The 26956-nt window shown below is 39.7% G+C and overlaps 1 protein-coding gene across 8 annotated transcripts in view; it reads left to right on the top strand.

Annotated features, from left to right (window-relative positions):
- LOC126334718 (transmembrane protein 94) overlaps positions 1 to 26956 on the top strand; it is a 461078-nt gene that overhangs the window by 259294 nt on the left and 174828 nt on the right. For all 8 annotated transcript variants that reach the window (XM_049997238.1, XM_049997237.1, XM_049997233.1 and 5 more), the window contains one exon: positions 12751 to 12899. In XM_049997238.1, coding sequence (XP_049853195.1) covers positions 12751 to 12899 — 149 coding nt within the window. The remainder of the gene's footprint in view (positions 1 to 12750; positions 12900 to 26956) is intronic.

The raw sequence follows: 26956 nt of genomic DNA, 5'->3' as shown, positions 1-26956 counted from the left end.
AGCCATAGGGTGATCCTCATTACCAACAAACACTGTCTGCCTGTGTCCATTCATGGGAATGGACAATTTGTTGCTGGTCATTCCCACATAGAAAGCTACACAGTGTAGGCAGGTCAATTGGTAAATCACATGGGTGCTTTCACATGTGGCTCTGCCTTTGATCGTGTATACCTTCTGGGTTACAGGACTGGAGTAGGTGGTGGTGGGAGGGTGCATGGGACAGGTTTTACACTGGGGGCAGTTACAAGGGTAGGAGCCAGAGGGTAGGGAAGGTGGTTTGCAGATTTCATAGGGATGAACCAAGAGGTTACGAAGGTTAGGTGGATGACGGAAAGACACTCTTGGTGGAGTGGGGAGTACAGGGTGATTCAAAAAGAATACCACAACTTTAGGAATTTAAACCTCTCCAACGACAAAAGGCAGAGCTAAGCACTATCTGTTGGCGAATTAAGGGAGCTATAAAGTTTCATTTAGTTGTACATTTGTTCACTTGAGGCACTTTTGACTAGGCGTCAGCGTCAGTTGATGCTAAGATGGTGACCGCTCAACAGAAAGCTTTTTGTGTTTTTGAGTACGGCAGAAGTGAATCGACGACAGTTGTTCAGCGTTCATTTCGAACAAAGTATGATTTTAAACCTCCTGATAGGTGGTGTATTAAACGTTGGTATAAACAGTTTACAGAGAATGGGTGTTTGTGCAAAGGTAAAAGTTCTGGACGGCCGAGAATGAGTGATGAAAATGTAGCACGCATACAGCAAGCATTTGTTCGCAGCCCAGGAAAAACTACTTGCAGAGCTAGCAGAGAGCTGCAAATTCCACAATCAACTGTATGGAGAGTCCTACGAAAAAGGTTATTTATGAAACCTTATCGTCTGAAATTGGTTCAAGCACTGTCTGCAGCTGATAAGATTAAAAGAATCGATTTCTGTGATTTTATCCTTGCTCAAATGGAAACAGATGAATCTTTCGTTTCAGAGATTGTGTTTAGTGATGAAGCAACTTTCCACACTAACGGGAAAGTCAACCGTCACAATGTCTGTATATGGGGCACTGAGAATCCGCGGGAAACAACTCAGTATGAACGTGACTCGCATAAGGTGAATGTTTTCTGTGCCATTTCAGCCAATAAAGTTTTTGGTCCCTTTTTCTTCGAAGGTGCTACTGTAACTGGACTACAGTATCCGGAGATGTTAGAGAATTGGCTGTTTCCTCAGCTCGAACAAGAAGCACAACAATTCATATTTCAGCAGGGTGGAGGGCCACCACATTGACACTTATCTGTCCGTAACTACCTGAACGTCAACTACCCGAGGCGATGGATCGGCCGCCAGGCAGCCCATGACAGAGCACTTCATCACTGGCCTCCAAGAAGCCCTGATCTTACCCCCTGCGATTTTTTCTTATGGGGGTATGTTAAGGATATAGTGTTTCGGCCACCTCTCCCAGCCACCATTGATGATTTGAAATGAGAAATAACAGCAGCTATCCAAACTGTTACGCCTGATATGCTACAGAGAGTGTGGAACGAGTTGGAGTATCGGGTTGATATTGCTCGAGTGTCTGGAGGGGGCCATATTGAACATCTCTGAACTTGTTTTTGAGTGAAAAAAAAAAACCTTTTTAAATACTCTTTGTAATGATGCATAACAGAAGGTTATATGATGTTTCTTTCATTAAATACACATTTTTAAAGTTGTGGTATTCTTTTTGAATCACCCTGTATTTCATGAAGGATGGATCTCATGTCAGGGCAGGATTTGAGGAAGTCGTATCCCTGCTGGAGAGCCACATTCAGAGTCTGATCCAGTCACGGAAAGTATCCTGTCACAAGTGGGGCATTTTTGGGGTTCTTCTGTGTGAGGTTCTGGGTTTGAAGGGATGAGGAAGTGGCCCTGGTTATTTGCTTCTGTACCAGGTCAGAGGGTAGTTGCGGGATGCGAAAGCTGTTTTCAGGTTGTTGGTGCAATGGTTCAGGGCTTCAGGACTGGAGCAGATCCGTTTGCCCGTTTGATACGGAATGGGTGGCAGCTGTCATAATGGAGGTACTGTTGCTTGTTGGTGAGTTTGATGTGGACAGATGTGTGAAGCTGGCCATTGGACAGATAGAGGTGAACGTCAAGGAAAGTGGCATGGGATTTGGAGTAGGACCAGGTGAATCTGATGGAACCAAAAGAGTTGAGGTTGGAGAGGAAATTCTGGAGTTGTTCTTCACTGTGAGTCCAGATCATGAAGATGTCATCAATAAATCTGTACCAAACGGTGGGTTGGCAGGCCTGGGTAACCAAGAAGTCTTCCTCTAAGCGACCCATAAATAGGTTGGCGTACGAGGGGGCCATCCTGGTACCCATGGCTGTTCCCTTTAATTGTTGGTATGTCTGGCCTTCGAAAGTGAAGAAGTTGTGAGTCAGGATGAAGCTGGCTAAGGTATTGAGGAAAGAGGTTTTAGGTAGGGTGGCAGGTGATCGGCATGAAAGGAAGTGCTCCATCGCAGCGAGGCTCTGGACGTGCGGAATATTTGTGTATAAGGAAGTGGCATCAATGGTTACAAGGATGGTTTCCAGGGGCAACAGATTAGGTAAGGATTCCAGGCGTTCGAGAAAGTAGTTGGTGTCTTTGATGAAGGATGGGAGACTGCATGTAATGGGTTGAAGGTGTTGATCTACGTAGGCAGAGATACGTTCTGTGGGGGCTTGGTAACCAGCTACAATGGGGCGGCTGGGATGATTGGGTTTGTGAATTTTAGGAAGTAGGTAGAAGGTAGGGGTGCAGGGTGTTGAGGAGGTTGATGGAGTCAGGTGAAAGGTTTTGTAGGGGGCCTAAGGTTCTGAGGATTCCTTGAAGCTCCATCAGGAATGGGATTACCTTGGCAAACTTTGTATGTAGTGTTGTCTGAATGCTGACGCAGTCCCTCAGCCACATACTCCCAACGTTCAAATACCACGGTCGTGGAACCCTTGTCCGCCAGAAGAATGATGATGGATCAGTCAGCCTTCAGATCACAGATAGCCTGGGCTTCAGCTGTGGTGATGTTGGGAGTAGGATTAAGGTTTTTCAAGAAGGATTGAGAGGGAAGGCTGGAAGTGAAAAATTCCTGGGAGGTTTGGAGAGGGTGATTTTGAGGAAGAGGAGGTGGGTCCCACAGTGACGGGGCACGGAACTGTTCCAGGCAGGGTTCAATTTGGATAGTGTCTTGGAGAGTTGGATCATTATGAGTATTTTTCTTTGTGGCAAAGTGATATTTCCAGCAGAGAGTACGAGTGTTGGACAGTAAATCTTTGACGAAGGCTGTTTGGTTGAATCTGGGAGTAGGGCTGAAGGTGAGGCCTTTGGATGGAACAGAGGTTTCGGATTGGGAGAGAGGTTTGAAGGAAAGGTTAACTACTGAATTGGGGTGTTTTGGTTCCAGATTGTGTTGATTAGAATTTTGTGGTTTTGGGGGAAGTGGAGCTGGAAGTGGGATATTGAGTAGATGGGAGAGACTGGGTCTGTGTGCAATGAGAGGAGGTTGAGGTTTGCTGGAAAGGTTGTGAAGGGTGAGTGAGTTGCCATTACGGAGGTGAGAAACCACGAGATTGGATAGTTTTTTGAGGTGGAGTGTATCATGCTGTTCTAATTTGCGGTTGGCCTGTAGGAGGATGCTGTGAACAGCCGGTGTGGATGTGGGAGAGGAAAGATTGAGGACTTTTATTAAGGATAGGAGTTGACGGGTGTGTTCATTGGCTGAGTTGATGTGTAGGTGAAGGATTAGGTGGGTGAGAGCAATAGGTTGTTCAGTTTGGAACTGGTATAGAGACTGATGGAAAGGAGGGTTACAGCCAGGCATGAGAACTTTAAGTGTGAGGCCCTTGGGGGTAATTCCAAATGTCAGACAAGCCCGAGTAAATAAAATATGGGAGCATAATCTGACTAGGGCGAAAGCATGTTTGCAAAGGGAATGTGGGTCGTTGTGGGGATGTTGTGAGGGTGACTTGGTATTAGAAGGTGGAAAGTGTAACATGAGGCTGAAATGAAAATGAAAATAAAAAGATATGGGGAGAGATAAAGGTGAACTAGAAAGCAACTTGAGATCTGGTGTGAAAAAAGTCGAAAAAGTCCTGCTTTGTCAGGAGGGAGGGAGGGGGGGGGGATGTGGGTTTTGGGGGGGAGGGTGGGGAGTCGTTCTGGTCCCGGGAGTGGAAAGACTTCTGCTCACGGGATTGTAATGACTCCTTACCCTCTCCCTTAAAACCAACATCCTTTCGTCTTTCCGTCTCCTTCCCTCTTTCCTGATGAAGCAACCTGGGGTTGCGAAAGCTTGAATTTTGTGTGTATGTTTGTGTTTCTATCAACATGCCAGTGTTTTTGTTTGGTAAGTTACATCATCTTTGTTTTTAGATATATTTTTCCCACGTGGAATGTTTCCCTCTATATATATGCAAGCTTTCGGAGCCATTGGCTCTTTCTTCTGCCAGAAGTGTTGAAGGGGAAGGAAGAGGGATGAAGGAAAAGGACTGGTGAGGTTTAGGAAGTAGGGAGAGCTCAGAAAGAACCCCAGATCAGGGGAGATTTAACGGACAGGATGAGAAGGAAAGACTAGTTGTTGGGCACTGCACCAGACAAGATTTGAAAACCTGAGAGCTTATAGCGGAGGCAGTAAGGTAATACTCAAGGAAGAGATTTCTGACAAAACATTGTGAATGAGTAAATAGAAGTGGAAAGCTGAGTGCATTGTGTGGTGGTGGCGGCAGCTGCGCCGGCAGTTGTGGTAAGGGGGGGGCAGAAATAATCAGGTCAAAAAATAAAAGATATAGAAAACTAAAAAACTATGAAGAAAGGAATAGTTACTGATAATAAATGCTGAAACCCAAGAAATTAATGTATATTAAGGCTAGATGGGTGTCGAGAAGCAAGGAAATGTTGTAATGCTAATTCCCACCTACTAAGTTCTCAGAAACTTGTGTCAGGGAGAAGAAGGCAAATGGCACATGTGATGAAATTCACACCGAGGCCGCAGCTGTCATATAGTAAAGCGTGCTGTGCACTGGATTATTATAGGTTGCCAGTGTACACCCTCTGCCTATGCTCATTCATGCCAATTGATAACTTGGTGGTAGTCATTTAAATGTAAAACGCTAAACAGTGTTTACATAATAGCTGTCACATGACATGTGTTGCTTCACAGGTGGCTCTTCCTTTGGTAGTATGTTTTGCAGTTGCAGGGCTGGTATAGGCGGTGGTAGGAGGGTGCACAGGCCAAGTCTTACAGTGGGGACCACCTCTGGGATAGGACTTATTGAGAAAGGAAATGGGCGAAGGAGTGTAGGACCTGACAAAGATAGCGCAGAGACTGGGAGGGTTATGAAAAGCTATTCTAGGTGTGATGGATGAAATGTCAGACAGAATGGATCCTATTCCAGGGCATGATTTTAGGGACTCAAAACCTCATTGAAGTAGCAGATTGATACATTCTATACCAGGATAGTAATGAGTGACAAAAGGTGTACTCTTCAGTTATTTTTTGGAGGTATCAGCTGTATGAGGATTGGATGTGATGGCCCTGGAAATCTGCATTTTAACTTTGCTGGTGGGGTAATCATTTCCAGTGAAGGCTGAGATCAGATCTACTAAAAAACAAAAGTACTTACATTTTGACAGTTGCCATACTTTCCACATCAAACATTCCCTCTCGTGCATGTATTTGTTCACATACAGAATCTTTGCACCGGTATAACACCATTCTTAACTCAGCATTCACTAGATGTGTTTACATGGTCTTGAATGTATCAATCAGCTACTTCGACAAGGCCATGACTTTCTAAAACATGTCCTGGAATAGGATCCATTCTATCCAACATTTTGCCCATCACACAACAACAACAACAACAACAACAACAACAACAACCTAGAATAACTTTCCATAACTCTCCCAATCTCCATACTATCCTTGTCAGACCATATGCACCTTCTGCACCTATTTCCTTACTCATTGGCTCATACACCAGTGATGGTACCCCCCTCCCCCCTGTAAGACTTGCCCACTGCACCCTCCTGTCACCACCTATACCAACCATGTAACTGGCAAACTTAAAAAGAACTTTGTATTCTGCCTTATGGCAGGTCTTGTCATGGGGGAAGCCTCATCAGAGAGATCCACTGCATGAGTGTCTAGGGAAGTGATTCCAGTGATGGTTTCCCATTGAACTGGCAAAACATACTATCAAAAAAAAGACAACTGTGAAATGACACAAGTTGTATACTATTTATTATGTAAACACTTCGGCCTTTTAAATTTACTTGACTACTATCAAGTCATGAGAGGGAATGGGCATAGGCAGAGGGCAAGTATTGGCAACCCACAATATCCTGTTGCATAACATGTTCTTCAACATAAAAGTCTTGACTTCTATGCCAGTTTTATTAAATGTCCCATCTGGATTCTCAGAACTCCACAGATGGGAACTGCTGTTACAACATGTTGTTCTTCCATATGACCAACCTGACCTTAATTTACATTAATTTATTGAATGTAATCATTTCTTCTCAGTAACTATTTCTTTCTTTTCTCCCTTTTAGTTGTCTATCCCCTCCAACACCACCACCACCACCACCACCACCACCACCACCACCACCACCACCACATACAGTGCACTTAGTTTTCCACTCTTATTAAGTAATGGACAATATTTTGTCAACAATCTCTGTCTTGCAAATTACCTTACCTTCCACCTTTAAACTCCAAGGTTTTCAACTCTTATCCATTGCAGTCCCTAACAACCAGTCTTTCCTTCTCATCCGGTCTTATAAGTCTCCCCTGACCAAGAGTTTGGGCAACTTTTCAAAACTCTCCCTATATCTCAAACCTCATCAGTTCTTTCCCTTCATCCCTCTTCTTCCCCTTTCAATGCTTCTACCAGAAGAAAGAGCCACTGGCTCCGAAAGCTTGCAGATTTCAATAATTATATATGTGTGTCCTCCTTATAATAAGATAAAGTGTAATTAATACTTTGAAAGAATTGTGGTAATTAACAGTGTCTTTATAGAAGAAGTTCATGTTGTTGTGTGGTTAAGTCAGCCAAAGATGACAACTAAATGAGAAAGATACGAACAGAAGAGTAAAACTGGCCTAGAGTGCTGAAAAGGGTTCCAAAATAAAGATTCCATGTGTATGAAATGAAAAGTTTATAGTTTGTATTACTAATTATGACTTGTATGTGATTCTGACGTGACATGCACTTTCATTGTGAAAATAGAGTTCTTTGCTGGATACTTGTCTGGTCATCTAGATTTAGGTTTTCTAAGATTATCCTAAATCATTCAGGACAACTGCTTGGATGTTTCCTTTGTCAAGGACACAGTTCATTTCCTTCCTCATTCTTCCCCAGTCCTAGCTTTTGCTCTATCTTTAATAGCCTCATAAATGACAGAATGTGTGACACCAACCTTCCTTCCTTTCCATTTCTGAGTAGAAAATAGAGTGTTGCTTTAGTGTTTCAGTTTTTGGACACGATTATTTTACTGTAGTGTCAACAGATATTTGATTGATTATCTCTCAGATCTGCTGATGGGAGAATCTGAACTGAATTTTTTAAATTTATTATTTATTTATTTTATTCATTGCTCCATAGGATTTTTCCGAGTGCAAACAAGAAGATCTCTGTGCACTTCCCATCACTCACATGAGAATTCCTTGTTGCTTCTTCCATTATGGCACAGTTGGAGCTCTTACTTCCTTTATTCAAATGTTCAAATGAAGTTCCTGTGCTACGTGAAGTCTTCTTTGTAGATCAGTCACATTCACAATTACTGAATTTTGAAACCGATCCCAAAGACCCCCCCCCCCTTTTCCTCCTCTTTCTTTCTCTCTACAAACACACACACGGGGGCACAGGCACAGACACAGACATTGACACATTATGTTTCAACATACTTGTTTATTTAATGTGAATAGCTGTGTCAAGTAATTTTTTAACCCTTGGGCATGCACATGGCATAGTTCGTTCACATGTAAGGAATAGCTGCCTTTATGTTTTTAAGGTAAACATGTATGAGTAAAATCACTGATCAGACTTCGTTGAATTAAACACTAATAAAATAAATTTCAATTATATGTGCTAAATCACTTTTTAAGTTGTGGTCTTCAGTCCTGAGACTGGTTTGATGCAGCTCTCCATGCTACTCTATCCTGTGCAAGCTTCTTCATCTCCCAGTACCTACTGCAACCTACATCCTTCTGAATGTGCTTACTGTATTCATCTCTTGGTCTCCCTCTACAATTTTTACTCTCCACGCTGCCCTCCAATACTAAATTGGTGATCCCTTGATGCCTCAGAACATGTCCTACCAACCGATCCCTTCTTCTGGTCAAGTTGTGCCACAAACTTCTCTTCTCCCCAATCCTATTCAATACTTCCTCATTAGTTATGTGATCTATCCATTTAATCTTCAGCATTCTTCTGTAGCACCACATTTCAAAAGCTTCTATTCTCTTCTTGTCCAAATTATTTATCGTCCATGTTTCACTTCCATACATGACTACACTCCATACAAATACTTTCAGAAACGACTTCCTGACACTTAAATCTATACTCGATGTTAACAAATTTATCTTCTTCAGAAACGCTTTCCTTGCCATTGCCAGTCTACATTTTATATCCTCTCTACTTCGACCATCATCAGTTATATTGCTCCCCAAATAGCAAAACCCCTTTACAACTTTAAGTGTCTCATTTCCTAATCTAATTCCCTCAGCATCACCCGATTTAATTTGACTACATTCCATTATCCTCGTTTTGCTTTTGTTAATGTTCATCTTATATCCTCCTTTCAAGACACTATCCATTCCGTTCAGCTGCTCTTCTAGGTCCTTTGCTGTCTCTGACAGAATTACAATGTCATCGACAAACCTCAAAGTTTTTATTTCTTCTCCATGGATTTTAATACCTACTCTGATTTTTTCTTTTGTTTCTTTCACTGCTTGCTCAATATACAGACTGAATAACATCGCGGATAGGCTACAACCCTTCGCAACCACTGCTTCCCTTTCATGTCCGTCGAGTCCTATAACTACCATCTGGTTTCTGTACAAATTGTAAATAGCCTTTCGCTCTCTGTACTTTACCCCTGCCACTTTCAGAATTTGAAAGAGAGTATTCCAGTCAACATTGTCAAAAACTTTCTCTAAGTCTACAAATGCTAGAAATGTAGGTTTGCCTTTTCTTAATCTTTCTTCTAAGATAAGTCGTAAGGTTAGTATTGCCTCACGTGTTCCAACATTTCTACGGAAGCCAAACTGATCTTCCCTGATGTCGGCTTCTACTAGTTTTTCCATTCGTCTGTAAAGAATTCGTGTTAGTATTTTGCAGCTGTGACTTATTAAACTGATAGTTCGGTAATTTTCACATCTGTCAACAACTGCTTTCTTTGGGATTGGAATTATTATATTCTTCTTGAAGTCTGAGGGTATTTGACCTGTCTCATACATCTTGCTCACCAGATGGTAGAGTTTTGTCAGGACTGGCTCTCCCAAGGCCGTCAGTAGTTCCAATGGAATGTTGTCTACTTCGGGGGCCTTGTTTCGACTCAGGTCTTTCAGTGCTCTGTCAAACTCTTCACGCAGTATCGTATCTCCCATTTCATCTACATCCTCTTCCAATTCCATAATATTGTCCTCAAGTACATCGGCCTTGTATAGACCCTCTATATACTCCTTCCACCTTTCTGCTTTCTCTTCCTTGTTTAGGACTGGGTTTCCATCTGAGCTCTTGATGTTCATACAAGTGGTTCTCTTATCTCCAAAGGTCTCTTTAATTTTCCTGTAGGCAGTATCTATCTTACCCCTAGTGAGGTGAGCCTCTACATCCTTACATTTGTCCTCTAGCCATCCCTGCTTAGCCACTTTGCACTTCCTGTCGATCTCATTTTTGAGACGTTTGTATTCCTTTTTGCCTGCTTCATTTACTGCATTTTTATATTTTCTCCTTTCATCAATTAAATTCACTATTTCTTCTGTTACCCAAGGATTTCTACTAGCCCTTGTCTTTTTACCTACTTGATCCTCTGCTGCCGTCACTACTTCATCCCTCAAAGCTACCCATTCTCCTTCTACTGTATTTCTTTCCCCCATTCCTGTCAATTGCTCCCTTATGCTCTCCCTGAAACTCTGTACAAGCTCTGGTTCTTTTAGTTTATCCATGTCCCATCTCCTTAAATTTCCACCTTTTTGCAGTTTCTTCAGTTTTAATCTACAGGTCATAACCAATAGATTGTGGTCGGAGTCCACATATGGCCCTGGAAATGTCTTACAATTTAAAACCTGGTTCCTAAATCTCTGTCTTACCATTATATAATCTATCTGGTACCTTTTAGTATATCCAGGGTTCTTCCATGTATACAACCTTCTTTCATGATTCTTAAACCAAGTGTTAGCTGTGATTAAGTTGTGCTCTGTGCAAAATTCTACCAGGCGGCATCTTCTCATTTCTTAGCCCCAATCCATATTCACCTACTATGTTTCCTTCTCTCCCTTTTCCTACACTCGAATTCCAGTCACCCATGACTATTAAATTTTCCTCTCCCTTCACTATCTGAGTAATTTCTTTTATTTCATCATACATTTCATCAATTTCTTCGTCATCTGCATAGCTAGTTGGCATATAAACTTGTACTACTGTAATAGGTGTGGGCTTCGTATCTATCTTGGCCACAATAATGCGTTCACTATGCTGTTTGTAGTAGCTTACCCGCATTCCTATTTTCCTATTCATTATTAAACCTACTCCTGCATTACCCCTATTTGATTTTGTGTTTATAACCCTGTAGTCACCTGACCAGAAGTCTTGCTCCTCCTGCCACCGACTTCACTAATTCCCACTATAACTTTAACCTATCCATTTCCCTTCTTAAATTTTCTAACCTACCTGCCCGATTAAGGGATCTGACATTCCACGCTCCGATCCGTAGAACGCCAGGTTCTTTCTCCTGATTACGACATCCTCTTGAGTAGTCCCCTCCTGGAGATCTGAATGGGGGACTATTTTACCTCCGGAATATTTTACCCAAGAGGACGCCATCATCATTTAATCATACAGTAAAGCTGCATGACCTCGGGAAAGATTATGGTCGTAGTTTCCCCTTGCTTTCAGTCGTTCGCAGTACCAGCACAGCAAGGCCGTTTTGGTAATTGTTACAAGGCCAGATCAGTCAATCATCCAGACTGTTGTCCCTGCAACTACTGAAAAGGCTGGTGCCTCTCTTCAGGAACCACACGTTTGTCTGGCCTCTCAACAGATACCCCTCCGGTACGGCTATCTGTATCGCTGAGGCATGCAAGCCTCCCCACCAACAGCAAGGTCCATGATTTATTGGGGGGGGGGGGGGGGGGGGGGGAGGGCTTTTTAAGTAACAATAATTAAATAAGCTTTCATTATATTACTCTGTTGCTGCATACAATTGTTACCTCACAGTAATGACCCCCATTAAACACTGCTGTTGCATCAAAGCCCTGCCTACCAATTATTTGATTACTAATTATATTGTATGTAACTACGTCATTGTGGCCCTGTGTTGTTAGCTTAGTAACTGGGTCATTTTCTTGCACAGATTGTAAGGTTCTCCCTCCCTAACTCACTGTTTGTTTTATATTATTGCACTGACTTGGACATCTGGCAACACAATAAAGGAATAGGTATGGGATCGTAATTGTAAAACAACGATGGAATGTTACAAGACAATGTTATGTGTGATTGGTACACATGATACGTAAGTGTGCCCACTCAAGGGTTAATAAGCAACTGATTTCACTACCACTACTACTCCTGCATGAGTCATCTTCAAAAGCACTTTTTTTCAACAGCATCTGCCTGGTTTCCATCAATTTCGTTTGAACCTCCTATAATAACTGTATAGTGGTGTATGGTAATGATAGTTTATGGGTGTTGGGCTAAAGTCACAGATATAAATTATCTTTCAAGTGTCTTCCTACTGTGAGTGTGTGTGGATAAACTAAAATTTGAAAACTGTGATCGTTTCTAAATAGTCTATTGACAACATCTCTCACAACTGAAGATAAGCTTTCAATTTCCTTAATGCTGCTTGTCATGACAAAATGATTCTCAGAAAACTGGTTTAGTTGAATTTCAGGTCTGATGCTGTTGAAAAATGCACATAGCTTTTTTAAATTGTTTTAAAGCCAAATTTTGCCTTCTAAGTTGTCAAGGAACATACATCTCTTCCTCCACAGCATACAGAAAGCAGCTGTCAACATGCTATATCGTGCTGTCACAGTGCACTAATTCCTTGAATTAATAAACCTAGCAGAAATAATTATCAAGTGCAGATTCTATTTCATTAGTTGACAGTTTCATTGTTTGGATAGTAGTGGAAAAAGTGGATATCCAGTTCTGCCTTCTATTTCTCCCCTGACCAATGAGTCTTCTCTTTGGCCCAGAGACTTGTGTTATCCTCAGCTACATTTGACTATTTTATACACTCTCAGCGTTTGTCTGTCCTTCCCTTGGATGCTTAATATATCAGCCAGCCCTTTCATTCTCATGTTTGCAACTTAAACTTTTATAAGAGTGAATCTCCTGTTACTTTGATTGAGCATCAGTGATATTTTAAACAGTGGGAGATGAACTATCAAATTCATTAATTCTGTCTAATCTAACACAATCAAGTTTCCCAGAAAATGAATCTATTCTTTTGTACTTTTGTTTTAATTTTAACAATTCTCCAGTGATTGTGGCTGTGATAAGTATTTGATTTTGTCAACAGGTTCAACTTATAGAGCAGTTAGAAAGAGCTTGTATCCGATTTGTACACTTCAGTAAAGAGAATGAACTCCGTTCACGTGTTTTCTCAGAAAAAATGGGCTTGGAGAGTGGTTGGAACTGCCATATATCTTTGCTGAGTGAGCGTAACAGGTAATACACAAGAAAAAAATAATTTGTGGTATTAACATGCAAACTTCCTGGACAGTCAAAATAACTTACACCATTTTCTGTCACAAATATTGTTGTGTCAAACATTCGATTTTGTATGTCACTGTAGTAATGGTAATGTTGTTGTTTCCCGACTATGGTGGCTGTCACGAAATTAGAAATTATACACCTCAAGGTCACACACGCTGCTTAAAGTCCACAGTCCTGTGATTCACCTGCCTCATAGCTTTGTTGCCACATTGTTGGCTGTGCAGTAGGTCAACACCAGCTGAATGCTCAGTGTTTTTGTCCAATATCATATGTTCCTGTGTGGTTTCAGTCCTCCCTGGGACAGTGCATTGATGTGCCTTTTCGAAAACAATCTGAAACTATCGTATTGAATGTACTGAACTTTTCTACTGACTGCTAACAATGAAGAACCCAGGAATAATTAAACTTTTGCACAACTACATAAAATGACAATAAAACATTGTGGTATTTCAGAATCAACTGTATTCTCTATTAACAGCACAGTAATGTCAGCAGAATCTCTAGATGTGAGCATGTGTTTTGATTCTCCAACAAAGGCAACTGAAAACAGAAATCTATGGACTTAGACAATTTTGATAAAAAGATTAGTACATAGAACTGTACTTAGATTAACTTACAGCAACAGATGGGAGTATCCGATGGCTAGAAAAATACAGGATGATGATGGTGAAAAAAATTATTCTGCCTCAGAATTCTATGCTCACTTGGTTTTTGATTCAGAAAATGCAATGGCAGACATAAATTTTTAATGGAATGCAGAGACGTTGCAGCCACTAGAACAAACTTTTGTGTACAAAGCACTTATTGCTTGCTGATATCAATAGCCTGGTAGTATACTTTCATAAAACCATAAGCACAAATATATTTTGATAGACTTCAGCGGAAGTAGTGGCCTGAAAGTACTTACAGTTACTTTTTTATAGCATGTATCAATGATTTGGATGGCGGTTGCAGTGGCGAAGGGTAAGGAAGAGCTGCAAGTAAAAAAGTTTGGAAGGCAGGGAATATTAGCAATTGTAACAAGGCGAGCTATTGGAACAAAAATCCTGACAGCAGCATGCAGGTACTTGCATGCTGCCACACACAGAGCCTCTCGCAAATAAAATGCATTAATAGGAGACACAATACAATAACGATGTCTCAGGTGTTACCAAAATTAATTTTATAGTTTTCTTAATAATCTTCTCTCTCAAAGTTTTTATAAGATCCAACAGAAGACAACTTCAGCAGCAATGACGTTTTTTGATACACGGCAGAACAGTTTCACACCCCGTATGGTATTTTATTTTTTGTATTGTGGTACTTTTATGTTTTAATGATGAAATGTGTATCATATGCATCTATAAACTTTCAGAATATTCATTTATTTTTTTCTGCAGGCTGAAGGGAAAAACTATTTTTCTTAAAAATTTCTTGTAATGTTAATTATATATTTGTGTGGAAGCTGGAAAGTATTTTCTTTTAGAAGGTACTTCATCGTATCATATTCTAGACTAATAATTTTTAGTCTAGAATATACATATGCTGGAAAGGGTTCTTTTAGAAGGTACTTCATCATATTCTAGACTAAAAATTGAGACATCTAATGGTTTTTTTTTTTTAATATTTTGACTAACATTTGAAATTATGACTATAAGATGGTGAGATGACTTTGAGATGCCTGTTTACATGACAGCGGCTATAGTATTCCACATTTAAATATTATTATAGATATTTGTAGTATGAAAGTAGTGGCAGAGTTGCCCAGTTACCTTACACAAAATCATAGTTCATCCACATGCTACCCCCACTCCCAACTCCTTGCCACAGGGGTCATATCCCTGTGGTAGATCCAGGTACAATACCTGCCCAATTCACCAACCTTGCACACTCTACTCCAGTCTTGTCACAGGTTTATACTGTCCCATTAAGAGGCAGGGAACGAGGACAGCTATGAAAGCCCTCATGCCAGATATCAACTCTGCTGCAATTTCTGCACAGCATTTTATGTTGGTATGACCACCAACCAGCTACCCACCAGAATGAATGCCCACAATCAAATTGTGGCAAAGAATAGAGTTGACCACTAAATGGCACAAAATGCTACTGAGCATAATATCCTCAAGTTCCATCGATGCTTTACAACCTGTGCCATCTGGAGCCCTCTCTCCAGCACCAGCTTTTTAAAACTACATATATGTAAATTCTTAGAACTTATCCTTCACTCCTGGAATTCTCCTGCCCTTAACATCCTGAGGTCCGGAGGTGTTTTTATCTGATTTTATCGCAGATACTCTCTTTATGTAGCCAAATATACGTAAAGTACATATTAAAACAAGAAATTTTTCCAATTTTGCTTTTTCTAGAGTAATTGGTACAGTATAGTGGACTTTTGAGTCTAGAGCATTGTTTTTCTGCTAGTAAAATATTAAATCATATTTAAATTTTTTATCTGATCAGGATATGTTATATGTGTATATGTTATACACATAAGTATCCCAATTTTTAAACATATTCCATATTAGAGCCTAAATTAATCAAAACTATGTAAATATGAGGGCTGTACAAAAAGTAAGGTTCCCAATGAAGGTGCAAGGCTAAATCTGACGACAGTTCCCCCACTCTCGAGCCCACCTGTCTGCAGTTCCGCTATGACTTGGCAGCCATCAGAGATGGAAGTATTGATCACTGCTCCCACCGTGCTAGGTTTGAGCAGTAATCCAGTTTGTCCACACAAGGAAGTTACCGCCTGTGGAGATTCATCGGCAGCTGACAGGTTTATGGTGAAGAGTACATGTCCATTCAGCACGTCCACAAATGGTGCAGGGTTTTTGCTGAGGGTCGTACAGAAGTTCATGATGAAGAATAGAGTGGAAGATCGCCAGTTTTGAATGCGATTGTCTGGAAGATCAATAGTGAGCTGCTCAAAGATCGGAGGGTCACTGTCGGTGAACTTGTTGAACGCATTCTTGAGGTTTCCCATGGCACAATTGAAAGAGCTTTAACAGAAATGTTGGGTTATTGCAAGGTGTGTGATGGCTGGGTCCACTGGATATTAACTGATGGACACAAGGAGCAATGCCTTGACTGTCCTCGTGAGTTTCTTGAACAGTGTGAGGGGGGAGGCAACAAGGAGAAGTTATTGGACTCTATTCTCATGGGAGATGAATGTGGATGTTTCATTACACCCCCTAAACAAAACAACAATCTCATCAGTGGCATCACTCTGGTTCACCACCACCAAACAAGTTCAAACAAACGGCGAAGGGAGTAGTTCTTTTTCACGACAACACTCGACTCCAAATCTCTCGTCAAACACAGGAGCTTTTGAAGAAATCAGGGTGGACTGTTGTGCCCCATACCCTGTACAGCCCTGACTTAGCCCCCAGTGATTATCACCTCTTCCCCAAGCTAAAGGAACACTTAGATGACAAACGCTTCAAGAGTGATGATGAAGTCCAAGCAGAGGTCACATGCCTCCTCAACAGTTTGGCAGGAGACTTATTCGACTTAGGAATACAAAAGCCGGAGCACCATCTTCAAAAATTTGTCCAAAAAAAATGGAGAATGTGTTAAAAAATAGACAAAAGTGTAAGCTTTTCAACGATGTATAAATTAATAACCATAAACAGTGTTTTCTATTTGTAAAAAATAAGGGAACATTACTTGTGGTACAACCCTCGTATTACATGAACAAATGTAGTCGTAGAAAAAAAAAAGTTAGCACAATATAAACTATTGGCACTGCAGTAGCAGTTCAAATCAGACTCAATTATACTAGTGGAATTCAGTAAAACCGTTTCAATTCAGGAACAGACACAGGAAAACTTTTCACCTGTGGCATGAAGTTCTGGTTTTTTCCTTTACAGCTTGGTTTTCTGCATTTTTTCCAGTCTGTTGCCAGCTATTTCTGGCATATAAGCCACATTGCTTCTCCTTGTGCTGTCACATGGCATGGAAATTGGATACACCTCTTTTTGCCACATTGTTCTTGAAGTCCATTTTCATTTTCTGGATCTTCAATTGGTTTCGGGGAGTTTTCTTCATTACTGCAGATAAGCATTTCTCCTAAAGAAAGCTTGTATTTTTGCATTTGAGGCATCTTCCTACTAGGAACACTTTGACAACACCTAGATCTAGAAGATGTAAAATGGTCCTAATTGTCCATTTTTTAGTTCTCACTCATAGAGACAATAAGACATCATTCTGTCAGCAAAGTCCACTATGCCCATGCTTTTTGAGTGGAGAAGACTCGCCCATTGAAAACCCAGAAGCTATCAATTCAGGGAAAGTACTTTTGCCTTGAAACAAAATAGAATCTAGGACAATTCCATATGTTCTCCCAGTACATTCTTATGTGGGGATACTGTAAGCATCTCACTACCATACTAATGCCAATGATAACTTTAAGTTCTTTGAGGTTTAACTCGAGAGAGTGGCCTTCTTGGAATAAGTACCATTGATTCGATTTTTCAACCATTAACTCCAAAATTGTGTCATCAGTGTACTGTTCAAAATATTGCAAGTAGCTGAATTCATTTGTGTCTATTGGAGGTAATGTTCGTTGGGAAAACTCTTTATGTTCAGTTGAAAAATGTCTCTTCCACCTTCATTGTAGTCAAGAAGCCACTGATGTTGGTGGTGTCGGCTGTTGGTTAGGTGTTAGTGCAGTGAGAGGTATATCATCTTCTTTGACATCACTTTTGTCTACGGGAACTGGACTGTCAGAAATAATGGATGTGTTATATTCTGGGTCATCTGCATCAATTAATTCTTCTCCATTAGAAAGTGAAACATAAGAGTCATCGAGAATGCTGAATATTTTCTCAACATCATCAACTGAAAGTGTACCAAACATCGGAATGAGTTCAGAACATTCCCTAAATACATCATCATACATTCATTCACACGATCAGGCCCAGTGGACCGCACGCCACCACAGTTAGAGCTCTCCATCTGTCTCCAATTTTCTGTGACTCCCAGCTGCAACAAGTCTTCTCTCACTCCATCAATCCACCTCTTGTAGGTCTTCACACTGGTCTGCTGCCTGACGGGATCCAATGCATTCCAATTTTGGGCCACTTTGTTTCCTCCATTCTAACTAAATGTCCAGCCCTTTGCAGTCTTCTGCTTCTCATCGCTCCCAAGATGTTAGGCTCCATGTACAGCTCTTCTAATTCTGTGTTACGGCGTCTTCTCCATTCTCCAGTAGTCTGATCTCAGACTGGTCCAAATATTTTCGTGGGGACCTTTCTTTCAAATGTAAGCAGTCGGTTAAGGTCTTGTTTTCGAGTGCTCCAGGTTTGAGAAACCATAAAATACTACTGTTATTATTAATGCCTTACATAACTGTAGCTTTAGTTGTTGAGAAACACTTCTACATTTTAATATAGGGTCTAGAGAGTGATAGCATCTGTTTCCCGCCTACAGTCGTGCTTTTATGTCTGCTTCAGTTGATGTTACTTCTGTAAAAATTGATCCAAGATAGTTGAACTCTTTCACATGTTTATACCTGGTGTGGTTCACAAGTAAATCTTGAACATTTTGGATCTTTCTTCCTACAGCCATATACAGATCCTAGCTGCCAATAACTCCAAGGTCTGGATACTTTCTTGTGTGCATACTAACAGTGCAATGTCATCTGCATAGGCCAGATGTGTAATGTGTTCATTGCCAATTTGAATGCCCTGGAAGTTTTCTTTATTGAAATCCCCCATTACCTTTTCAAGTGTCAGGTTGAAAGAACAGGTGATACCCCATCTTCTTGGCATAATCCTGTTACAACTTGGAAGCTTTCTGTTATTTTATTGCCTACCTTAACCTTAAGTTTTGTGTCATTTAGGCATACCTCTACCAGTCTGACCAATTTCTTTGGCATACCAAACTCTGTCATAGTTCTAATCAGGCTAGGTCTATGTATACTGTCATAAGCCTTCTTGAAGTCTACAAACAGGAGACATATCTCTCTGCTGTATTCTTACATTTTTTCACAGACCTGTTTTAGGACAAAAATGTGGTCCACAGTTGATCGCCCTGCTTGAAAACCTCCTTGGTATTCTCCAGTTATGTCTATTACTAGAGGTTCTATTTGTTCTAATAGGCACTTGGAGGAGATCTTATAACAGATGTCGAGTAGCACTATGCCAGATAGTTGTCATATACTGATTTGTCTTTCTTTTTATATATGAGGCATATCACAGCTACCTTCCATTTCTCTGGTATTTCATGTTTTGCCCAAATTTGCTTGATTACCTTGTGGATTTTGGAACAGAGGATTTTGTTTCCAACCATGAGAAGTTCAGAGGGAGTTCCACCCTCTCAAGGATATTCTGGGTCTACTGTTACTGGGTCATCAAACTCGAGTAGTTCGGTTTGTTCATCAGAGTTTAGTAATTATCTGAAGTATTCCACCCATCTTCTCCTTAGTTTTTGATCTTCTGTTAACATTCTTCCATTGGCATCTTTTATCAATTTGTGTTGATGGTATGTCCCTCCTTTAAAATTTCTCACTTTTCTATAAAGTTCTTTATACCTATTTCCATGAAAGTCTTATTGAGCTTTCTCCAGTGCGCTTTTTACATATTTTCTCTTTGCTTTCATCAATTTGGCTTGTGTCTGCTGTCATATTTCTTCGAACTTTCATTTTTCTTCTTCCTTTGTATTGCTTTGTATCCACAGAAGTTTGGCCTGTTATCTCTCCCTAATAGCTTCCTCACACTCCTCATTGAACCACACTCTTTTCCCCTTAGTTTGTTTTGGGATTACTTCTTGGGCTGTTTCTTTAATGATCTCTGCAATTGCCTTCCAGTTCTGAATTACCACAGTATCTCCTTCCTATACATTCAAAACCTCAAAACAGTTTGTCAGTGCTGTCTTGAAAGTTCTTCTTATATTATCTTTAATCAAACTCTCTTGTTCATATAGAGTGACTCTGCATTATTTTGTACTTCCTGGCTCGCCATATTGTTTTCATCCTTCCCCTGACAAGGAAGTGGTATGATCCATATTCTGCATCTCTTTCCGTTTTGACATTTTGTATCTACTTCTTTATTCTTGTCTCTATAATTAAGTGGTCAATTTGGTTCATTGTCTTCCCATCCAGAGGCACCCAGGTTGCTTTATATATTTTCTTCCTGTCGAAATCAGTACTACTTATAAACAAGTCTTTTGCAGTCACAAAGCTAATCAGCCTAGTGCCGTTACCACTGCGCACATAATGTAAACTGTGCTTTCAGATGGTCCCCATGAATGCTGCTTCTTTCCCTATTTTCGCATTAAAATCCCCAAGGATAATTTTGTAATGTTCACTTGGTACATTGTCTAAAACCGTTTCAATTCCTCATAGAAAATATCTTTTATGATGTTATCACTTTCTTCGGTTGGAGCATGACAATTTATATACGTGAGTTTGTGTTTTCCTGTGTCTACGATTAGGAGTGAGATTCTGAGGTTGATTGATTTAAAATCTATGAGAGTGGTACAGAGTGATTTCTTCACTACAAAACTATTTCCTAGTGAGTGGTTTGCTTCTTAGGCTCCATGTAATATGACATAGTTTTCCATTTTTGTAGCTCCGGTTTCTGTCCACCTTGTCTCTTGCAGAGCCAATAGATCTATTTGATACTCATGTGCTTCCTTTGCTACACATTTTGCTGCCCCGGACTGGTACAGGCTTCTGACATTCCAGGTTCCTAGTTGTATTTACTTCCATAGTCCTTGTTCATGCTTAGATCATTTTACAGAGATCAGTCCTATCTGAGTCTCTTCTGTGATGCTCGTACCGGTGATTATTTTTTCCAGAATGGGTTGGTAGTCCATCCCCAACCCCCAATCTGGAGGATCAGGATTTTTCATTCAGGATTTTATCACATAGAAAGATAGGCTTTTCCATGCCTATCAAGGTCGTTCTGCCCTTTTGTACATATACCAGGGAATGACAGGAAAAGGAAATGGTGAGGACAGGTTTGGGGTACAAAAGTGGAGTGATAGATCGTTACTGCCAGAATAGTGCTCTGGATCCCAGAGCACGCAAACCACGTCGCCCACATGGACAGTGCTATGTTAAGGCGATGTTCCCTGAGGACATGCCTCCATATCATCTTCATTATGCCATGTGTGAACTCATCAGCTGCCTCTGTGTCACATGTATCTACTGCCCCTCCTTCCCACATTGCTGTGCTGCACATATACTGTCTCCCTCCAAACCACTCGTAGCCCAACCCAAACCTGTCCTACTTCGTGCCCCTTCCTTCCTCTACTGAACCCACCTGACACAATCCGCAACCCAGTCAACATGTCGAACTGCAATCCTGGCTTTGTGTGTCCATCCTGTATAATTTAGTTCTTCATTTTTTAAATTGTGTGTGTGTGTGTGTGTGTGTGTGTGTGTGTGTGTGTGTGTGTGTGTGTGTGTGTGTGTGTGTGTGTGTTTGTTTGGGGTATATGGTGTTTGCACTCTTTCCATCTCACTGTGTATCTTTGTTCCACTGAAAGATTACTTTTCATTGACACTGATAGCAACAGTCTCTTCAAATTTTATAATTGGTTGGTTACTATACCTCATTTATTATTTGGTGTTATCGATGGTACATATCCTAATTATTTTCATTAAAGTTTAAGGACAACACACAGGTTGTGTAAGAACTGTTGGCTTATCATACTGATGATAATTGTTACAACAAAAACAATCAATTTTTGAGAAAATAATTTAATTGTGTAGATAAAAAAATCTTCTAACCAAGTGGTGGCAGGACACACACACATAAAAGATGGTTGGAATTAAGTAAACTTTCAGAGCCAGTTCCTCCTTCAAATCAGGCATAAGGTTTGAAGGGAAAGGTAGAGGGCTGAAGAAAAAGTACTGGAAAGCTCTAGGAAAAGGGGTAGATTTAGTGGAAAGTCACCCAGATTGCGGGTCAGAGGAGGCTTACTGCTTGGGATGGGAAGGAAAGACCAATTGTTGGGGACTGCATGATGAGATTTGAAAACCTGAGAGATTAAAGAATATCATGTATGACGTTAAAACAGTAATCTCTGTCTTCCAGCTTTAAGCTCTCAGGTTTTCAGATCTCATCCAGTGCAGTCCCCAACAATCAGTCTTTCCTTCTCATTACGTGCAGTAAGACTCCCCTGACCCATGGTTATGCATGACTTTCCTGAAATCTACCCCTTTTTATTGACCTCTCCAATCCTTTTCCTTCATCAGTCCTCCATTCCCTTCAACCCTTCTGCCTGAAGAAGGAGCCACTGTCCGAAAGTTAGACTAATTACAACCCTCCTTTATGCATGTGTTCTACCACTACTTGGTGAGTAGATTTTTTTATCTATCCAGTTAAATTATTTTGTCATAATGATTGTATCACAAACTACTTGGAATAACAACATAAACTGCTGCATGGGCACAGAAAAATTTTCCACTCTCTTTGATTTTGTGTATAATCAAAACATCAGATACCTGTAACAATTATAAATTTTTTAATCAGCAGTACAATAAGTGTAGGTTATGTTAGAAGCAACTAATATGTTCTAAAATATTGGAAGTTGGTTAATTAAACAAATAAAAAGGTATAGAGTATGTCACGAAATCCCCACCATGCTTTTGACTTTATATGGCATAATATTTTAATTAATTATATATTGCTTATTGTTGTCAGCCCAACAGATAAAATGCGATTCTCACTATTAATTTCTGCAGATGAAAATGTTTAAACTTTGTGCTCCTTGATGTATTACGTAAGGATTCGCACAAGACTAAAACATTTCCTGCTGTGCACGTATGATCTTTTATTTGCAAACTATTTTTATCTAAACCTCATCTGGCTTGTTAGAAAAGGAACATGGTATCATTACTGTAACTAATTATGAAATTAAATGTGTCCTTCACTACTTTCATCTCTGAAATGCACTGACAATTACTCTTATTATACATATTGTAATAGCAGTTGCCTAGTTCCACCTGAAAATGACATAAAAAAATCCACCATTCACCTCTGAGGTCTCTGGGAAGCAGAAAGAAATAATTTTAATGTACCATTACCTGCCCACTTAACAGTGGGAAAACTGCTTTCATTCGGTTTAATTTCAATTTCCCATGGCAGCGGCTCCTGTGATCTCTGTGTCATGGAAAATTCTAAATATGCTGAAAACAGCCAAAAATGTGGGATGAAATTCTGGGCAACCTAGCAATAAATTATTGCGAGTATTTTTAACAATTTCTACATTCAAAAATCAACATAAATTTAAAGAACACACCTTTTTCATTGATCAGCCTCCATTGGCATCTTTCTCAAACAAGGAACAAAAGAAATCTAACCAAGTATTCAATCGAGCATTACAGGCTCTTACAACTTTAACGGCCACAAGAAGACAGGGAGAGTAATTTTTTAATCTCCACTATTTATAGGCAATTTAATATGCATCGTTGTTATCTTTTTTAATTATCATTGTCTGCTTTGATTTGTACACTCGCAATGCACAGACATTATTTACAAAGTATAGATACATAATTATTGCACAAACATAAAAGTAAAATGAAAAAGGGTATTTTTTTTATTTTCTATTATTTTTTTTATTCTACATAATCGACAATAATAATAGTAATAATAATACAGATAGATCTTTCTTTTTTTCACATATAGTACAATCATTTTGTGAATGCCTTGCCAGAGGACATCACATGTATTGACAAGTTTTTATTTTATTTTCTTGTTTTTTAGGAGGTCTCACTTCTTAATTGAGTTACATAAATATAATTTAACTACAGGAACTTGTCAGATATTCGTCTATCTGCAGACGATGTTCTTTTAGTATTTACATACCACCACAATCAGGGTGTACAGGGAAGAAAACAGACATCAAGTTCAGAAAATATAATTGCCAGTACAAATGTTCCTCCAAGCATCTGAAACAGATGGCATTTATTGGACCAATAAAAGGATACTGGTGTACAGAAAAATTGCACAGAAAAATATGGACAAATGGTAATAATAATTTGAAATGTGTGTTTTGACATGAGATAAAAAGCATGCTGGCAGTGAATTGCAATTTTTAATTATCCAGAAGCAGGAAAAAATTTGCTAATACATTGATCACAGCTACGAATTATATCATGCCTTATGAAATGGCTACTTGTGCCAATGATGTGTAAACCTTTCCAGAATGGATGTATTCATAGAGCAAGTTAAATATGGGAATAAGAAACATAACCAAATTTAAAAATACTGGAAGCAAGTGAGATGTGAGTAAGTCACAAGTGGATCACAAGTTGGAGGCTGAGATGTGACTTTGGCAGAAGCATAAGCAAGTCTTTTGTAGAGAGGCAATAAATCAAGCAAAGTATGTTTAGGGACATGTGTACTTACATATGATTGCTAATTTTTGAAATCAGTAACAGTGAGATCGAATCAGTCTCAGCCAGCTGGAGTGGCCGAGCGGTTCTAGGCACTTCAGTCTGGAATCGCGCGACCACTACGGTCGCAGATTCTAATCCTGCCTCGGGCATGGATGTGTGTGATGTCCTTAGGTTAGTTAGGTTTAAGTAGTTCTAAGTTCTAGAGGACTGATGACAACAGAAGTTAAGTCCCATAGTGCTTAGAGCCATTTGAATCAGTCTCATATGGTATATTATGGAGGGGAGTGGAGTAGATTGGGATTGCTGTAATAAAAGAGCAAAATGTAACTGACATCAGGAAGAAAGAGGAAGGGATATGTATATTAAAATAAAATTCCAGATTATGGAGTTCTGAGATAGTACAAGTGAGAGGTGTATAGTTAATCCTTCAGGCTCTGTAATCTATATTTCTCTTTAATTTACAGGAAATAATGATTATCTGGTGAGTAATACTTTAATGTAATGCATATTTTGTGGTAGCAGTTTATGTCAAGTGTACTGTACTAAAGCTGTAATTTTTTGTCTTTTTCTATCTTCCATGCTCTTTCCGAGCACCTTGTGTTAAGATTCTTTTAAATTTTTTTTTAAATGTAAATCCCCTACATAGATTGAAGTTGACTAATAAAAGGCACTGAATTAAGATGAAGAAGGATGGATAAAAGTGTTATTTGCATCTGATTGGAGTAAATTGCTGATATTCACCTTCAGATATTTAGGGAAATTGTGATATTCTGAGAGGAAGATGAACATCAAATACATTCATTAGGTGAATGGTCACTGTGTTAATATGTGTATTATGGAAGCTAATAGCAGACTTCTTTAATATTTTGTAATGTGAACTGCGTGGCATTACAATTTGGTTCCAAAGACTTTTGCTTGTGGCTTTGACAGTGCTTGGAATGCTACTTACCCACTAGAGTAAGCCATATTAATCCTCTAGATTTTGAATGAAATATATTTTCTTTTAGCTGATGGTTCGTTTACACAAAGTAGAAACGTAGTAGATTCCCTTAAATTTGGTGTGTTCTGTTTAATTATTTATTTATTTTACTGAACATGTTTACTTAATTGTTCAAAAATATTCATTATGACAGTGGATTTTGAAAATATCCATTACCTTCTGGATGTTTTTCCTTAATATTTAGTTTGAGCTAAGATACTTCATTGTGAATATCCATTCATCATTTAAAATAATTTTTGTTTTCTTTGAAAATATTGGTATTGGGTAAAAAAAAAATTCTCTGTGTAGTATAATTTTAGTCACAGATACAGATATGCATATATGATATAGCACATCACAAGAAAGCATGTGAGCTTGATGAAGGTGAACATTACAATATGACATGTTACATCACAGATAAATATTTCTCTTTCACTTTTTTTAATTAGTACAATAAATTATTCTCCTCCACAATGAATTCAGTGGTCGACAACAGTGAACAGCTGGATCTTTTCGCGATTGCTAGCTGTTGTGGTGGTCAGCTCGGCATGTATGTCTGCTGCACAGCATCTACATGTACATCTTCATCTACACTCTGCAAACCATCGTGAGGTGCGTGGCAGAGGGTATGTCCCGCTGTACCAGTTATTAGGATTTCTTCCCATTTCAATCACATATGGAGCACGAGAAGAATGATTGTTTGAATGCCTTTGTGCATGTAGTCATGGTTTTAACCTTATCCTCATGATCCCTATGTAGGGGATTGCAGTATATTCTTATAGTCACCACTTAAAGCCAGTTCTTGAAACTTTAACAGACTTTCTTGGTATAGTTTTCGATCATGTTCAAGCGGACTTATTGTATGCAGTTTTCCAAAATTCCTTCACCAAGGAAGACGAATGGAATATTCCAGAATTTGAAACACGAACAGGTGCTAGCATGAGTTTCTTAGAAGTAGATACCTTAGGGGTTGTGAAGCAACTCAAATCGCTTGCTACGGGCAAGTCTTCAGGTTCAGATTGTATACTGATTAGGTTCCTTTCAGATTGCGCTGATACAGTAGCTCCCTACTTAGCACTCATATACAACCGGTCGCTCACCGATAGATCTGTACCTACAGATTGGAAAATTGCGCAGGTCGCACCAGTGTTTAAGAAGGGTAGTAGGATTAATCCATCTAACTACAGACCTATATCATTGGCGTCAGTTTGCAGTAGGGTTTTGGAGCATATACTGTATTCAAACATTATGAATTACCTCGAAGGAAACAATCTATTGATACGTAATCAGCATGGTTTCAGAAAACATCGTTCTGGGTGTTAAAATTACGAACAACTTCAGTTGGAAAGACCACATAGACAATATTGCGGGGAAGGCGAGCCAAAGGTTGCGTTTCATTGGCAGGACACTTAGAAGAGCGCAACAAGTCCACTAAAGAGACAGCTTACACTACACTTGTTCGTCCTCTGTTAGAATATTGCTGCGTGGTGTGGGATCCTTACCAGGTGGGATTGACGGAGGACATCGAAAGGGTGCAAAAAAGGGCAGCTCGTTTTGTATTATCATGTAATAGGGGAGAGAGTGTGGCAGATATGATACGCGAATTGGGATGGAAGTCATTACAGCAAAGACGTTTTTCGTCGCGGCGAGATCTTAGTACGAAATTTCAGTCACCAACTTTCTCTTCCGAATGCGAAAATA

The sequence above is a fragment of the Schistocerca gregaria genome, chromosome 2 (genome assembly GCF_023897955.1).
Source record: "Schistocerca gregaria isolate iqSchGreg1 chromosome 2, iqSchGreg1.2, whole genome shotgun sequence".
Lineage (NCBI taxonomy): Eukaryota > Metazoa > Arthropoda > Insecta > Orthoptera > Acrididae > Schistocerca > Schistocerca gregaria.
The sequence above is the reverse complement of the archived record's forward strand: the minus strand, read 5'-3'. Positions and strand labels throughout refer to the sequence as shown.